The sequence below is a fragment of the Triticum aestivum genome, chromosome 7D (genome assembly GCF_018294505.1).
Source record: "Triticum aestivum cultivar Chinese Spring chromosome 7D, IWGSC CS RefSeq v2.1, whole genome shotgun sequence".
NCBI classification, from domain to species: domain Eukaryota; kingdom Viridiplantae; phylum Streptophyta; class Magnoliopsida; order Poales; family Poaceae; genus Triticum; species Triticum aestivum.
In genome coordinates, this window is record NC_057814.1 from 86,460,477 (window position 1) to 86,477,297 (window position 16,821).

Below are 16,821 nucleotides of genomic sequence, written 5' to 3' on the forward strand. Positions count from 1 at the left end.
CGATGCGCCACTCGCTAATAAACAACTAGTAGTATCCCGTACCAAGTTGCTGCTACTAATAAGCAAGATCAAACAGAAAGTGGCCGCCGGATGATAGCTCCGTCCACGGCCTGGACCAAAAGTTCTTCTCACAAAGAATATAAAAAAATCGCCCGTCCCCGACCAGAATGATGTGCGCATGCATGCCACTTGCGATTCTCAATCTCATCTAAAAAAATAAAAATAAAAATGCACGGCCTTCGAACCCTCGATTTCTCTCTTTCGTTCTCCTCTCCAGTTGGATAATGTTTCTTTTTTTAGGGGAGGCGTAGGCTGCAAGTGGCAATGTTGTCCCGTATCAGGCCCACGACACTCAGCAGCCCACGCGCGAGGGGAGAAGCGGCCCACGCTCGCTTGTCTGCTTGCCCGTCCGTGAGGTGCGTATCCGTCGGTTGGCTCGCTGGTGGTGCGATTAGTCCCACATCGCTCGCGGAGGGGGCGGGAGGGGGCGAGCGGGGTATAAGAAGGGGGTGCGGGCGGACGGGAGAAGGCATCTTTGCGCTTGGGGCAATGACGCAGCTAGTGAGGTTATACCGAGGCGCGTCAATTGCTGGTTGAAAACTATTTCCAAACCCCCTCTTTGGCCCTCATGGGCTACTGAGAATTTCTGTAAGGGCTCCCTCTCTTCGGAGAGGGGAAAGCCCTACAAAACTTAATTCAAAATTTACCTTTGGCCTGATTGAACTTTGCCATACACATGATTCTGAAATTTGGATATACCTCGAGGATTGTTCTTTTTACGTATTATTATATACTCTTTTTAGCGGTCTGTCGTGAGATACGTACGCTCAGAAAACCGCTTCCCCCTCTAAACGAGAAGCCGCTTTCCCTGCTGTGTTGGCGTAATGCCCGTTACCGCATACGCATCTCCGACGACTCGACCAACTGCCCCAAAACGTTCTTCCCTTTCGCGCCTCCATGGCGCCGCCGTCGGTGTCGCGGCAGGTGGCGGAGATTGCGGCGGAGCCCGACCGCGCCGCCGCGTACGCGTGCCTCCTCCACCTGCAGCGCGCGTGCGCCGACGACCCCTCCGCCGCGGCCGACCTCGCGGCGGCCTCCCCCTCCGCCCTGCTCCCGCTCCTCCTCCGCGACGCCGCCGAAGATGACGAGGCCGTCGCCGCCTCCGCACTCAAGTGCCTCGGCTTCGCGCTCTACCACCCTGTCCTCGTCTCCACCATCTCAGGTAGTAGCACCTCCTGGTAGCCCCCATCTCGCGGTTTATGTCTGTGCCGAGTTAGGCCCAGTGAAGAAATCTTGGTGGAATGTGGGCGACCACCATGTTCTACTGACAATCTGGCTCCTGTCACTCCAGGCCTTGCACGGCTGTAGGTTCACCTTCCAGTCTTCCACTGATACTATATGATTAATAAACCATTGTCTCAGATCCATTTTCCCATCATCTAGCAGTTTCATCCTCACACATTGGCCTTTCAATGAGAGCTGGTAGTTTACATTTTCTTAGGAAAACGTAGAAATTTTTCATTTCATGGCAGGTACTCTGAGTACACATGCTAAAGTTGGAGCTGATAAATTTTTGTTTTGACAGTTCATGATTTTCTACAATTAAAGAGCCTGTCCCTTTTGCTATTTTAAATCACTATACGTTGCTATCTCTTGTTTTTGATTATCATCAAATTACCTGTTGGCTTGAAGGAACAGTTATAATATTTATTTTTCTTACCCTGCAGGACAGTTGGCTCAATCGGTATTGGCTACTTTGGTTCGGCTGATCATGACCACCAAGATGAAGGTTTGTTCTGCTCACCATTTTTCGTTTTCAGGTTCTTCTTTTGTTCAGTTTTACTGGGGAGAATGTGTGTGCTCGTTCAGTAATTGAGTTCCTATTTCTTCTCTTAATTGTTATTACAGGCTATTTGTAATCTTGCAGTCTGGTGCATTTCTGTTCAACAATTGGAGGCTTCGGTGGTAGAGGATGGAGTAACTCCCTTGCTCAATGCTATTGTTTATGCCCTTGACAATCCATTTGGTTCTTTGTCTACAACATTTGAGGCTGTTCAGGTTTTCTTCCTACTTAAACTGCGTTCTACTGCATTACCTCTCTTTTGTTTGGTGAACTAAGTAATTAATCTCATAGTATGCCTATCTCTGGTTTGTTGAGCAGAGTAATTAATCTCATAGTATGTTTCTTATAGCAATAAAACAGTTCATGTGAATGATTTCTTTGCAGCATAATGTATTGCCAGTGACCAACATAGTTGGCATCTTTTTACAATTGCTGTAACTGAAGGGGTTTACCTCCAGCCCTGCAAGACATCCGTGTAACCTTTTCCAGACAGGCTTAAGTGTTAAGACTGCCGTATTAAGATACATTCTTTCTTATGAAAACAGTTTAAGTTACTAATTAATATATATGCCCACTCTCTTGCTAATGAACTTTGAGTGAATCTGTTTAATTCTATCATCACTTGAAATTGCAATGGCAACACTCTTCAGTATGTTAATTTACTAAAATACCTAGGTAATTATTAGAGTTCATTACTCTTATATTTCACGTCTTCATCAGGGAGGAAAAACAAATTGTTCATAGATGATGTCATTAGATTTTTTCCATGCCTCACTAGTTTATTTTATGTTGCCGCACCAGCTAGAAAATCATTCAAGTCGGAGGTTTTACCTTTTTAGTATGAGCACTTTTGGCGCAAATGTGAAGCACACACTTGATTCTTGTTCCTTTTTTGTGGTTTAATGTTTTACCTGCTAGTAATACTTGAACTAAGGCCGTCTTTGAAAACTCTTTCTCAAGGCTACCATGAAACTTGCTAGTCAATATCCAAAAGGAATGAGAGACCAATCAAGCATATGGGTTCCCCCAATATACCGAAGACTCTTAAGTGCTGACAAGCCGGAAAGGGATATGTCTGAAAGATGCCTCATTAAGGTGTCATCAGTTATTTTACCTCCTCAATCTCCTCTTTCTAAGGTAAATTGAATAATGACTCCTATAATGATTTGGAGCTAGATGTTTCTAACTGCTGACATTAGTTTTCTCATTGCGAACTATAGTACCCATATTGTGTCTTTATAACTGTAAGTCGGGTATCACAGACTTAATTGCCACTAAGCACTTGACTGTTAACTGTTGAAAATGTATTGGATCGAGTCTGTTACTAAATACAAATATGCTCTGGGAGCTTCATAGAAAAACAAAAGTCAACATTTGCTTTTCCGTGTAGCACTGAAATGGCCTGCAGTTTTATTTAGTTTGATATGATTATAGAAATCATTTAAGAAAGCAGACTGAAAGTTACAACAGATTAACCTAGGCCAGTTTATATTTGGCACAGTACAATAATGCTTCTCACTTACATTAATGTTTGTGCTATATTTGAAATGTAGTATTTTCATATCGTTGAATGATTTAGTCATCTCCTACTACTTTCCCTGTTGCAATGATCCTTGTGTTATTACAACAGTTATTTACCAACCTCTTATTGTACCGTTTTACTTGCTAGTGTAATATAAAAATTCCAATTTCAAATCCTTTATGTATTAACAGTCCCTCATTTGAGTTTTACTTTGTGCTTGCTGTGCAGGAAGTAGCTTTGGACCTTGAGCAAAAGCTACTCTCTTCTATGCTTGATATGCTCAATGACCCTTCAAAGAAAATTCAAGCAGTAAAGTCATGGGGATGGTTCATATCCTTACTTGGCGCAAGTGCAGCGAGCACTAGACCTCTACTTAACAAAATGCTTAAGGTCCCTGAGCAATTATTTACTGATCCTGATCCTCAAGTTCAGATAACCACAATGGCGAGTTAAACTCTTTCCTCAAGTACAGTTGTTTTCTTTTAAGACAAATATATTCCAATATAATATGATGATATTTTCAGAATTGCAGGTTATCTGGAAAAATTTGGTGGATGCATTTTTTGGGCCACAGGTTTTAGAAAATATGGATCAGGGGACAGTGATGTCTCCTATTGAACCCAGAGCACATGCTAGTGCTCAGATGAAAAAGATAAGGCTAATTATGATGCCTTTATGTGGAGTTCTGTCAAGAAGTCATAATATTGCTTTAAGTTCCTCCTGCTTGAGCACATGGCATTACCTTTTATATAAACTTGGTGATTTGATTAACCATTTATCCATTCTAGAGGCTGCTTTTGGGCCAGTACTCAAGATAATTTTCTCCACTAGATTTGATAATCAGAACAAGCCACTGTGGTCATTTTGCATCAATCTGTTTCATGACTTTATTTCAGTAAGAGCTAGGCATTTGATCTCACCCGATGATGATGTGCGTGTTCCACTGAATCAGAACTTGCTATCCCAAACTTGTGCGCATCTCAAGGCCTTGTTTGATGTTCATCAGATCAAATGGTTACCATGGGATGTTACCAGCTTTGATTTTCAGTTGGAGATCCTTGGCTCAATTGTGAATCCAGAACTACTTCATAACATGACTGCCGACATGGCCGTAACTGTTATGGACTCCACAACACAAACTTTCAGGTTGCTTCTAGAGGGAGTTCAAGTTCAGTGTAACTCAAAGTTTGCTGATGACAATGTCATGATATGCATTACTAAGGTATGCAAGTTTGTAAAGAAGGTGTTTCTGGATACGGTAGGAAAGCAAAAGAGTAACAGTTCCGCAGTGTTGGTACAGTTTTGTCTAAAGTTTGTGAAGTGTACTGTAGAGGAACTGGATAATTCTCTGTTGGCTTCTGGAAAGTACGAGTTATGCGTAGACATCGAACGGATAAAGGAGATTGAATATGCAAAATGCAGTCCAAAGCTATCTCATCCAAGGATCAGGCCACTTGCTTACATGGAGTTGGTTTCTCCAGCAGTTTACTTGACTGCACTATCTCTGTCAATCGTAGCTCAGTTTACTGGAGAATTGTCACATGGAGATGCCGAGCAATTGGCTTCAATTATCTGTCCACCTGATCTACTGGAGAACTTTCATGCTGTGGTTCCTTTTTTGTATATGCAGATCATGCGTCCAGTAGATAGCCGGCTAAGAATAAAATGGTTGGTGGTGTGGAACAAAGTGTCAAAGCGCTTGAATGAGCAAATGATCTCTTACTTGAAGGCTGGCTGTGGTGCAAGTGGCCATGATGTACTCTGTCAGTTCTTCTGTTACCCATTTTTTGCTCTTGTATCCTCTGGGAGTATATCTGCTCATTGGAATGCTGAAAATCGTTTCGAGGGTTACCTTAACATGACACAAGACTTGGAGGCGGAGCTGGTTATTGAGGTTTATCGATCCTTTTGTACAAACTCCAGTTATTGTTCAGAGCCTGTTTACATGGTTTTCCTAGAGCACTTTTTTGAATATTTGATAAACATAGTTGATGAAAACATGTCCTCAATCCAAGCCAATCTCAAGTATTGCTTAGAGAATAAGTCTAAAAACATTACTATCCTATCTGTTCTTGGTAACGTAGTTATTGGACTACTAGAGAATGCCCAAATTTTTAACTATGCTAACAAAGAGAGAGAAGTAACGACAAATGAAGATCCTGCTGGATGCAGAGAACCTAACCTTTTCTTGGGTAGCTTGAAGCTTGCTAACAGGTGCATTGAATCACACTTTTAGATGAAACACATCTAGTTATCTTGCCTACCTTAAAAAGATGCCAAGCTCAGTAATCTCTAATCTCTATGTAATATATATGCAGGTTTATGAAGCTATCAGGTCTTGCTTTCAAAGAAAATCCAGCTGCACAACACCAAGTCACAAGCAGGTAACTAACCAGATTCACAATATTGCAGATTAATTAATATTAAAAAATAATAACATTGAAGATTAATTTCAATAGCGGCAAGCTGGACTTAGTCTATTTACATCTCTGCCTTCTGTTATGTTTCAGGTATTTCTCATCTTTATCTGATTTTATTGGGCATCTTACATCGACGAAAGACGTTCTTCTACTCTTTGAGGTTTGTGCCATCTTCCCAGTCTTCAAGGGCATCAACTTCATCTCTGTCAAGCATATATACTTTGTGTGAAATGCTAACTGCATGATAAACACCACATCATCCGTGCAGATTATTGGGGATCAGTTCACTGAGTGGCTCACCTTATCTAGCACATTGTACTGCATAATACGTCAAGGAGAAACCATTGATCAGCTTGAGAAACTCTGGCTCAACAGTGTCACGCACCTGACGGCGAACCGGCTCATCAGTGACTGCTCCTTCCTTGAGAAGCATCGTCTGCTTCTCCAAGCGGCGATTAATCACCCGCACAGCCCCATTTCAGCTGCAACCACAGCAATCCAGAGATCGCCAGGATCCAGCAACGCAGGCCTGCGGCACGCTGGACGTCGTTCAGTTTCCAAGGCGGATGAGCTGTTTCTAGACAGGCCAGGGAAGGATCCTAACTGCGCCAGCAATGCCGAGAGGGTCTTCGCGCTCGAGGAATTCAACATTTCAAGGATGTCCGTGGCGCCAGTGGTGTCGGGTAGAGGGACTGTCAGGTCAAGCACGACTGACCGTAGGCAAAGTAATGGTGAATCACTCAGGGTCTCCGCTGGTTTGGGGAGGAAGAGGCTGAAGATCATGAGGTATTCAGGCAACGGGAAGGGACTCGGCAAAGTTACCGACGCCTCCTTCTCGCCGGGCTGGGCGGAAGGTGAAGTTTGCAGGAAACCAGAACTGATATTGGAAATGCTCAAGAGGAAGAGATAGTAGCTTCAACTCATCCCCATGTATGTATGCCATGGTTGTGTACTTGTATATGTATCAACAACGTGAAGCCTACGCCTGACCTCCATTAGGAAAATAGTGTACGCCTAACAAGAAATGATGCCAAGACATCACTGTGCTTTACACCAAGAGATCGTCAGCAGGGTGAGGAGCGATGCCGTCCCCATCCTGCACGCCAGCTTCGCAGTGCCCGCTCTCCATTCGTCAGCATCATCAGCACCAGTCAGGGTTGAAAAACATCATGCTCACGTATAGATTCAAATTCAGCATCATTTTCCAGTGACTTCACATTTTTTGCATGCTTCACTTTTTATTATCGCTGAGTTTGTTTTTCTCATAGCTCCCTGAGCGAGATTGATTTGAAACTGAAATTTTACATGTTTGCAGAACATCAAACTGTCCAACACACTGTATATTTTTTTTCAGAATTTTTGAGAGATCGTTTCCACGAGATAGTTTCTCTTGACTTATGAGCAGTTAACAGTTGCTACTTGCAATTGATACTGAAAAAGCTAAGCGTTTGGAGCTAGGAGTTATCTAAGCATTTCAAAACTGATACACATCAGATGTGTAGGAGTTACCTAAGCATTTCAGAACCGATACTCATCAGACGTCCGCAATACGACAATGAAACATTTCATAATAACTATAATAATATCAGGAAGCATAATCCAGGTACAAAAACATAACTTGACCACATCCAGGGGCCATACATCATATAACAAGACTGAAAAGTTCAACAAGTACGAGCTGAAAGCTAAGCATTTGGAAATAATAGTAGGAACGGAAAGCTAGGAATTTAAGCTGGCTGGCATCTGGAATTTGGAAGCTGGAGTTGAATGTGCGAGCGCACTCTAGTTTGATGGGCTTCCTGGATCACTGGAGGATCCACTCGGAGAATCACTCGGTTCAGTAGCACCTGGAGTTCCACTGGCCACATCCTGTTTGGTCTCCTCTTTTTCACCAGCTGCAAACCTTCCAATGACCACCTGCGCATCAGTACAACAAAATGCAAACCGTTAGGAGAAAGCACAAGGTTCTCAACTGCAATATATGTGCGTTTCCGTGAAACGATGCTATTTCCCAAACAAGCTATGTACCATAAAAAGAAGCACTTCATGATTTTCAGCAGGAGTATTAATTTGTAATTTTGTATACAATGTAAATCATTTGCAGCAGGCATTTTATTTCAAAATGTAGGAAGCACATATAGACTTAATAAATACTTAAAACAAACAGAGCAAGATACAATGGAAGCTATTGGTATATCTATACCAATATCAAAAGACCCAAAGGGGCAGATCCAACAAATCCCGGCCATCAAATCAGGTCAATCCAACGACTCAGGCTGCTCCAATGGTGAGCGCTCAACACGTTTAGTGTGCAGTTTATATCATACCAAATATTATTGCTAATGCTAATCACATAATTAATACGTACTCCCTCCGTTCCAAAATAGATGACTCAACTTTGTACTATAGTTAGTACAAAGTTGAGTCATCTATTTTGGAACGGATGGAGTAAATAATATCCTACCTAATATTTACATGTAATTAATATATTACCTAATATCAACATGCGTTGCACGTACACATTTACTAGTATGGAACAAAGATCTTAGTTGGTCTTTCGGTAATATGCTATTGGTATATATGGAGCAAGATACAAGTGAAAGATGGTAACCTGAACAGGTGATGCTGCAATCAGAGGTCCTGCTAACCCACCGCCGAAGATGCGGCCATCAGCACCGACAAGCGAAATGGCGAACCCACCCTTTAGAGAGCTCACTCCATCAGTTTTGGACGGCAGATACGAGCCGGTCATAGAGACAATGTCAAAACAACCCTGCATATTACATGCTAAGGATTAGATATTTTTTAGAGTTGGTAACAAATCTAGAGGCCAAACAACGATATTTCATTTTTAGAAGACCAGAACTACAAAACGCTATGTTTCCCTCGCGATATTCTCTATGGTGGTAAAGGAAACAATTAGACAATCTCTCTAATTGCTATCTCACATCTCATTTTGCTTTTATAATTCTCTTAATTTGGTTGGAGCTGAACTTTTATTTTGAAAACATACCAGAAAAAAGGGTTTCTAGTGTACAGATTCAAGCTAAAACAATAGAGCAAACCTTATGGATAACTGTTTCAAGCGGAGAAGCTGGTTGATGCAGTGTCACATTGGATACGGCGCCCTCGGCAGACATGATAAAAACTGCCCAACCATTCCCACCATACGACTTGACTTCCATTGCTACATCCTGAAACCATGAGTTCCTTATTAGAATTTTACAATACATGCATAATATGGGGTGGAATAGAGAACTTATGGAAAAGATGCGAAGGGCGATAAAAAAGGAGAAAAGAGAGGGACAACACCAAGCTCTCTTCAACATATTGTAGGATGGATATAGACATAACCGGTTGAAAAAACGTGCTGAATAATAAATCAAGAAAGAGCCAAATTTTATCTCCAAATTTTATACCAAATAAGCATTGCTATCCCGATATTTTTTCTCCGTTTCTAGTCCGAGTCCGATCCGGATCCGGTCGTTATCCACTCTGCTTTGAACCCGAAAAATAAATATGGTAAAGGATATGGGGAAATCATTACTAATCCGATCCGATCCGTTTACATCCCATCTGCCCCGAGCCAAAACGTCCCTCCTGCTTTAAAAAAATACTCCCTCCGTTTTTTTAGTTTGCATATAAGATTTGGTCAAAGTCAAACTTTATAAAATTTGACTAGCTTTCTAGGAAAATATATCAACATTCACACTATGAAATCAATATTATTAGATGCATGATAAATTAATTTTCATAACATATAATTTTAGTATTGTAGATGTTGATACTTTTTTCTACGAAGTTAGTCAAACTTTCTAAAGTTTGACTTTGACCAAATCTTATATGCAGAGTAGAAAGAAACGAAGAGAGTATATCAAGTGCAAGTCATTTCAATGTACATATGTACACCACACATATCGTTAAGTAGAGGTAACTTTGCTCAATTTTTTTTCTAATATTTAACACTAAATACATCCACAAAATAAACTTTATTTTTTTCTAAAAGGGACCACTTCAATTGGACATTCTAATATCTAGTATTCAGATACTACAAGGAAATATTAATAGAGCACTGAATGTCTCTAGGAGCACTATAAGAGTAGGAAAATTTACCTGTCCACCTTGAACTATGATGATTTGAGGAACTATTTCAGCCGCACATGGCTCTGCCAGATAAAAAATCCATTTCGAATTAGTTTTTTTGGGAAATATATTGTAATTAATGCTGGCGAACTGATGATAGCACTCATGTGCATGCGCCTATAAACAGTACTACATGATCTGAAATAAACAAACATCCTAGAAGGAGTAGGAAGAGCTACCAAGTTCAGCATCGGCCAGGCGGGCGCCGAGGGTGGGCTGTGGCTGTGGATGAAGTGGACTCTTGGGCGGTCCAGCGCCATAGGCCGCCTTGCCCGCACCCGCCGGGATGGCTCCTCCTCCTTCCATTGCCTCACGAGCACAACACACACACACACTGACACAAACAGAAGAAACCCTCGCTTGTTTTACTGGTAACTCGATGCCTGAAAATGCACAAACCCAGGGCTTTTTATAGGGCAGTGGGTGGGATGCGATTTTGACGTGGGTATTCTTTGGGGTGCATTAGATTCATTAATTACTTGCTTCCTTTTGGTTCTAAGAGGAAGTATTTTTTGGAAATTTCTTGATTGGTCACTGTGGATGTGTTCAGAACTTCAGATGATGAGCTAGGTTATTTTCTTCCTATTTCACGGATTTTCAAAAGAATCCATGGCAGAACTACAAATGAAAAATCTAAAGTTGACCAAACAATTAATGAAAACTCCAAAGATGGCACATCAGTACTAAATGAAATCCCAAAGATGGAAAACAATAAATGAAAATCCAAAGATAACCCCTATCTTTGGATTCTCATTCATTGTTTGCCATATTTAGATTTTCATTTATTACTTGCTATCTTTGGGATTTGATTTATTGCTATGCCATTTTTTGAATTTCATTTATGTTGTGCGATCTTTGGACCTTTCATTTATTATTATGCCAAATTTGGATTTTCATTTATTATTATGACATTTTTGGATTTTTAATTGTTGTTATGGACTTTGGATTTTTATGGGCATTCCTCCGCTCGAGTCTACCAATTGCTATCTTTTCAAGTGGGCCATGTTTGGATTTACAATGCGTGAATGATACGTTAGAGGGGTGGGTTTACCATCCTCTCAAGCCGACTTTATACATGACATGATTTAGGTTCGGAATGATCAGAATTTTTCATAGTAATCGTGCATCTTCATTACCAACTAACAAGTGCACACAAAAACACACTAAAGACTACTAGAGACCGAGAGAAGGCATGCGAATTGGATTTTTTTTCCAGGAAAGCCCCCACAAAATAGAAAAATAATGTCAGGTGCTTTAGGGGTCGTTGCACACACCACAAGTCCACAACCATGGTCTGCCACCAACCTCAATCACCATCAAGGTGCTCATTGGAAGAGAAGCCAAGCCTCCACTGCCGAAACTAAGGAAGTGCCATCGCTAGAGAGGATTTCAAAGGCGAAGAATACACACGTTGCAAGTAGTGAGGCACATTGGTTGTGGAATAATCCCGTGTTGACTTGGGCTTAGCTCTGTCTATATATCAGCTCAATGATATTCTAGAAGAACGCTAGATCCGCCAACTTTGAACCACCATCGCTCCAAAGCCACTATTGTTTTCCTCTCGGTTGCTTGCCTCCGAGAGGCAACAACTTCCATCAACAAACTGAAAAACAAATATCGCTGCCTAACAGAACGATGAGCCCACTAGGCCACCAGATCTTTGAAGTCACCATGGCAAAGAAGAACCGGGGAAAGATTATTAAACACTAGAGAAGCATGTTTGCCCCACCCATCGTGGGAGCGGTGGACGCGCGAGTGGGGGGGGGGGGACTCAGGTTTTCAACCGAATTTTCTAGATTGAAGGGGAGAGAGTGAAATAAAGACCCGAAAACATAAGAATTGGATCGAGTAGGTGTTCTAATGCTAGAAAAAAACTACTCCATCGGCCTATTCCGCTTATGCTTCATTAATGACCTTACTCTTCACTACCTCCATGACAGGTCGTTGCAATATTCCACAATACAAATAAAGAGATGCAAAAGAGTAAGGATCTCACCAAGTTTATAGTGTTGCCGAAGAGATTGGAGGTGACACCCTTCGTTAATTCCGTAATATGATCATTGGTGAGATGATCTGCCATGAGATTAGCAATCTTGGAATCAAATATCTAATCATCAACGAGTTGATCCACCATGCGCTTGCCCGCCTTGAACTCAACAATTTGATTGCAGAGACAATTTTTATGTGGTTGTCCACCTTGTGCTTGCAACCATTGTGACGGGTGGATCTACGTTGTACTGACATAGTTAAACTAGGAGAGTGGATTCTTTTGAGATGCAAGGAAGAAGTGACTTCATCGGAACTTAGATAGGGATGGAGGTGGTGTCGGAGTCGAGATTGAAAGGGGAGAACAGGAGGTTTGTGGCGAGACATTAGGGGCGGCGGCGGCGGGGGGGGGGGAGTTTTGAGGGAACATTTAGGGTTGAGGGAAGCGGCGAGTCTTTTATAATACTTGGTATGCGGTGGCCCCACCTAGAATAAGGCGATGAAGAATTTTGTGTCGGCTACATTGTTGAGAAAACGGTATGACATGGCAGTAAGGTGGAATCTGACATGAGTTCTTCTTTTAATTTTTTGATAGGTAGTCTGGTCCAGCTTGCGTCATATGCATGATAAGCTTTACGATCCTAGGGAACATATGACCCAACCATTAGAAGTGGACGATGATGGTGGGGGTTGTAGACTAGGAGGGGAGTATAAGATAATAATTGCGGGATGGGCGATCTAGTGAAACTAGTCCACACTATTTTTCTTTGGATGGCAATGGTTGGAGTGTTATATTTTGTTAAGATAGATGTGATATGGTAAGTTTTTCATTTCATCACCAAGAGTTTACCATTTCGAATGGGACAATCAACGTTCTTTGAAAGACTTCGGAATCTCTCTATTAAACTCATTTGAGAGCTAAATCAAACATGTAGAGTTGTTATAAGTTGTTGAGAAAATGTAACATCCCAAAAAATTCCAAAATTTGAAATGTTATGAATTATTAATAAGTTAATTTTCTCTAGGTTTTAGAATGTTGAAACTTTCTAAGGAGTAGATGAACCTGGCTCTCTTATATATCCTTGATGAGAGCTTTACAACCAAGTTCCAACGAATGAGTTCTCCCTCATTAAATATTCTATGCGTGATCAAATAGTTGACATTGGACAATGAAGACAACATAATGAGTTTCGTTTGCTTATATTCACATAGAAGTTATATTGTCACGTATCCTGTAACATGTTGTGCTTGCTCATAATCTTTTGCTAGCCAAAATTCGTACTAATAGAGATACTACTTGTGCATCCAAAATCCCCTGAACCTAGTTTATTGCCATGAGAGTCCACTATATCTACCTATGGATTGAATAAGATCCTTCAAGTAAGTTATCATCGGTGCAAAAGATAATAAAAATTGCTCCTAAATACGTATGATCTTTTATCGTAAGGGAAAATAAGCTTTGTACGATCTGCTGATGGTAAAGAAATAAAAGCGGCGGACTACATAATAAATGTTGCTATCACAACGTGCAATATAAAGTGACGTTCATTTACATTAAGAGCTTGCACATCAAAAAATAAAAAGCACATGACAACCTCTACTTCCGCTGCAAAGGTCATATCTTTTACTTTTCTGTTATGCAAGAGTCAATACCGTTCATCTCTATTCCATTTTTATTTTTTCTCTTGGCAAGCGTCATGTGATGGGGAAAGATCCAGGCACATATATCTAGTTGGATGTAGGTGATCATGATTTATTACTATTGACATTACCCTCGAGGTAAATGAGTTGGAAGGTGAAACTATAAACCGCCATCTTCCTATGTGTCTGGCTAAAACTTTTGTTCAATAAATATGTCGTGAGTGCCGGCAATTGTAGAAGACTAAATGATATTTGAGCATGTGAACTTGCTAATCAAAGCTCTTACATAGACTCTTTCTGATAATATAATTGCAATTGTTTCAATGACTGAGATCATAGTTTGTTAGTTTTCAACGAAGTTTATGGTACAAACTTTATGTTGTGAATGAATTGTTACTCGATCATGAGAAGTTTTACGATGATATACTGTTGTTATGATAATGATCATGATGCTTTCAGGTCCGTATTTTGTTTTATCGACACCTCTCTCTGTAAACATATGGTCATGATGATTATCAATTTCGGCTTTCGCTTGAGGACAATGAGGTCTAAGCTTGGGGAGTCGATACGTCCATTTTGCATCATGTTTCCCTACTGTTATTTATAATGTTTTGGTCATTATTTCACTTTATGATGCAATTCTAATGCCTTTGCTCTCTTAATTTGCAAGATTTACATGGACATGGAAATTACATGTAGCTAGAATTCTGGACCTAAAAGAGCTACAACAGAGATAGTTATTCTACGGAGCTCCAATTGGCCTGAAACTTCACGGAGATTTTTTTATTGAATATAAAAAAATACTGGAGCAAAGAAATAACATAGGGGCCACCTACTACCCACAAGGCGACAGGGCGCGACCACCCCCTGGGCACGCCCTGACGCCCTATGGGGCCCACAGCCGGCCTCTGGCCCCCTCCTTCTGCTATATGAAGTCATTTTCCCTAAAAAATAAGAGGAGGACTTTCGGGATGAAGTGCCGCCGTCTCGAGGCGGAACTTGGGTAGGAGCACTTTTGCCCTCCGGTGGAGCGATTTCGTCGGGGATACTTCCCTCTGTGAGGGGGAAATCGAAGCCATCGACATCACCAACGATCCTCTCATCGTGGGAGGACCAATCTTCATCAACATCTTCACCAACACCATCTACTCTCAAACCCTAGTTCATCTCTTGTATTCAATCTTTGTCTCAAAACCTTACATTGGTACATGTGGGTTGCTAGTAGTGTTGATTACAACTCGTAGTTGATGCTAGTTGGTTTATTTGGTGGAAGATCATATGTTCAGATCCTTAATGATATTCAATACCCCTCTGATCTTGAACATGAATATGATTTGTGAGTAGTTATTTTTGTTCTTCAGGACATGGGAGAAGTCTTTTCATAAGTAATCATGTGAATTTGGTATTCGTTCGATATTTTGATGATGTGTATGTTGTTCTTCCTTTAATGGTGTCATGTGAACATCGACTACATGACACTTCACCATACTTGGGCCTAAGGTAAGGCATTATGGAGTAATAAGTAGATGATGGGTCACGAGAATGATAGAAGCTTAAACCCTAGTTTGTGCGCTATTCCGTAAGGGGCTGATTTGGATCAATATGTTTTATGCTATGGTTAGATTTATCTTAATTCTTTTTTCATAGTTGTGGATGCTTGCGAGGCGGGGTAATCATAAGAGGTTTGCTTGTTCAAGTAAGAACAACACCCTAGCATTGGTCCACCCACATATCAAATTATCAAAGTAGCAAACGCAAATCAACTAAACATGATGAACATGACTAGACGACAATTCCCGTGTGTCCTCGAGAACGCTTTGCTATATATAAGAGAACTTTTTGGTCTGTCATTTACAATAAAAAGGATTGGGCCATCTTGCTCCACCTTTGATACTATTGTTACTTGCTACTTGTTACGAATTACCTTACTATAAAACTATTTGTTACCGCTACTTTCAGTACTTGCACAGAATACCTTGCTGAAAACCGCTTATCATTTCCTTCTGCTTCTCGTTGGGTTCGACACTCTTACTCATCGAAAGGACTACTATTGATCCCCTATACTTGTGGGTCATCAGTGGCTTTACAAAAAGCCACCAAAAAGGGGCTGTACCCTAATAGTGTTGCCTGCATCATCATCACATGATTCGTGGGATCTTGTCCCCTCACACCGGGACAAGATTTTTCTGTGACCATTATCTCTGGAAAAGTTCTCGAAGGTTTAGAACATTTTCGACTCCCCCTTAATAATTCTAGACGCGTTCTGAAACATTTTTGGTACGATGATTTTACTCCAAAACATTTCTGGTTATCCCTCCTAAACTTTTTGGTTGTCTGCGAAAATTTTCCGGTTTCTTCCTCTTAGACTCCCTGTCTAGTAATTAGCAGATAGATGAACCTTAAGTGTGTGACCTTGTAGGTTTGGTGAAGTATAAACATGACCGGAACACTTTCTAATCAATGATCAATAGAGGAACCGTGGACATCCATATTGATCCCTGTACCTACACGAATAAATATTCAAGTGAACTTGAACTTGTAGTTATTGAATGTTGTTCCTGTTGTTTCGCGATATGTTAAAAATACCCGAGGTGAGATTTAATGGCATTCCCGTGAAACAACTTGTTCATTATGGCAGTTACCTTATTACCAGTTTTGTTCTCTTTTCTCGTTCTGGCGTCCCTATGGTTATCACATTGTGTCTGGCTATACGATGATGGATACCTGATGAGTGATGATATTTTTACACTCATCTACCCTTTGTTTAAACCGAGATTCGCTCTGATATTGCTACTAATGACTAGATTCCACGAATCCTCTCTTTATCATGTTTCCAGAGGAAATGGGCTAAATATGGATGAAATCAAGTGAGAACATGGAAATGAGTGAATGAGGAGATAGAAGAAATCAGGAGGAGGCGCACTAGAAGAGACGGTGCAAAAGACGATGTTCCATGCGACCGTTACTGCTTACATGCGCGGTCGTATGGCATGAAAACCGAGGCCTCTCGTCCACTTGAACAACTTTTATAAAGGGGTCGAGGCCGAAATGTCAACAGAAGTGTTGGGAATCATTGCATGGAAAACATTTTTTTTTCTACGCACACGCAATGATCTATCCATGGAGATGCATAGCAACGAGGGGGAGAGTGTGTCTACGTACCCTCGTAGACCATAAGCGGAAGCGTTTATACAACGTGGTTGATGTAGTCGTACACCTTCACGATCCGCCCGATCAAGTACCGAACACACGTCACCTCCGCTTCT

General features: G+C 41.1%; 2 protein-coding genes and 1 pseudogene across 2 annotated transcripts; 2 read left to right on the plus strand and 1 right to left on the minus strand.

Annotated features, from left to right (window-relative positions):
* The first annotated feature begins 531 nt into the window (after positions 1 to 531).
* On the plus strand, positions 532 to 682 carry LOC123171646 (uncharacterized; annotated as a pseudogene).
* Positions 538 to 6,985, plus strand: LOC123165363 (uncharacterized). Its single transcript, XM_044582993.1, has 9 exons — positions 538 to 1,222; positions 1,728 to 1,789; positions 1,909 to 2,058; positions 2,804 to 2,980; positions 3,594 to 3,809; positions 3,898 to 5,579; positions 5,684 to 5,749; positions 5,876 to 5,945; positions 6,054 to 6,985. The coding sequence occupies exons 1-9, from the start codon at positions 958 to 960 to the stop codon at positions 6,693 to 6,695; spliced, it is 3,330 nt and encodes a 1,109-aa protein (XP_044438928.1). The 5' UTR covers positions 538 to 957; the 3' UTR covers positions 6,696 to 6,985.
* A 375-nt stretch (positions 6,986 to 7,360) lies between these two features.
* On the minus strand, positions 7,361 to 12,257 carry LOC123165364 (AT-hook motif nuclear-localized protein 4-like). The gene is made up of 5 exons (XM_044582995.1): positions 10,108 to 12,257; positions 9,899 to 9,951; positions 8,851 to 8,979; positions 8,397 to 8,558; positions 7,361 to 7,702 (listed from the first exon to the last, which is right to left on the minus strand). The coding sequence occupies exons 1-5, from the start codon at positions 10,232 to 10,234 to the stop codon at positions 7,568 to 7,570; spliced, it is 606 nt and encodes a 201-aa protein (XP_044438930.1). The 5' UTR covers positions 10,235 to 12,257; the 3' UTR covers positions 7,361 to 7,567.
* Positions 12,258 to 16,821: the final 4,564 nt, after the last annotated feature.

Coding starts and splice junctions, on each gene's coding strand:
- LOC123165363 (XM_044582993.1), top strand. CDS start 958: ATGGCGCCGCCGTCGGTGTCGCGGCAGGTGGCGGAGATTGCGGCGGAG. Junction 2,981..3,593: donor CTCAATCTCCTCTTTCTAAG/GTAAATTGAATA, acceptor CTTGCTGTGCAG/GAAGTAGCTTTGGACCTTGA. Junction 5,750..5,875: donor CAACACCAAGTCACAAGCAG/GTAACTAACCAG, acceptor GTTATGTTTCAG/GTATTTCTCATCTTTATCTG.
- LOC123165364 (XM_044582995.1), bottom strand. CDS start 10,234: ATGGAAGGAGGAGGAGCCATCCCGGCGGGTGCGGGCAAGGCGGCCTAT. Junction 8,980..9,898: donor TCATAGTTCAAGGTGGACAG/GTAAATTTTCCT, acceptor TCATGGTTTCAG/GATGTAGCAATGGAAGTCAA. Junction 7,703..8,396: donor TTGCAGCATCACCTGTTCAG/GTTACCATCTTT, acceptor ACTGATGCGCAG/GTGGTCATTGGAAGGTTTGC.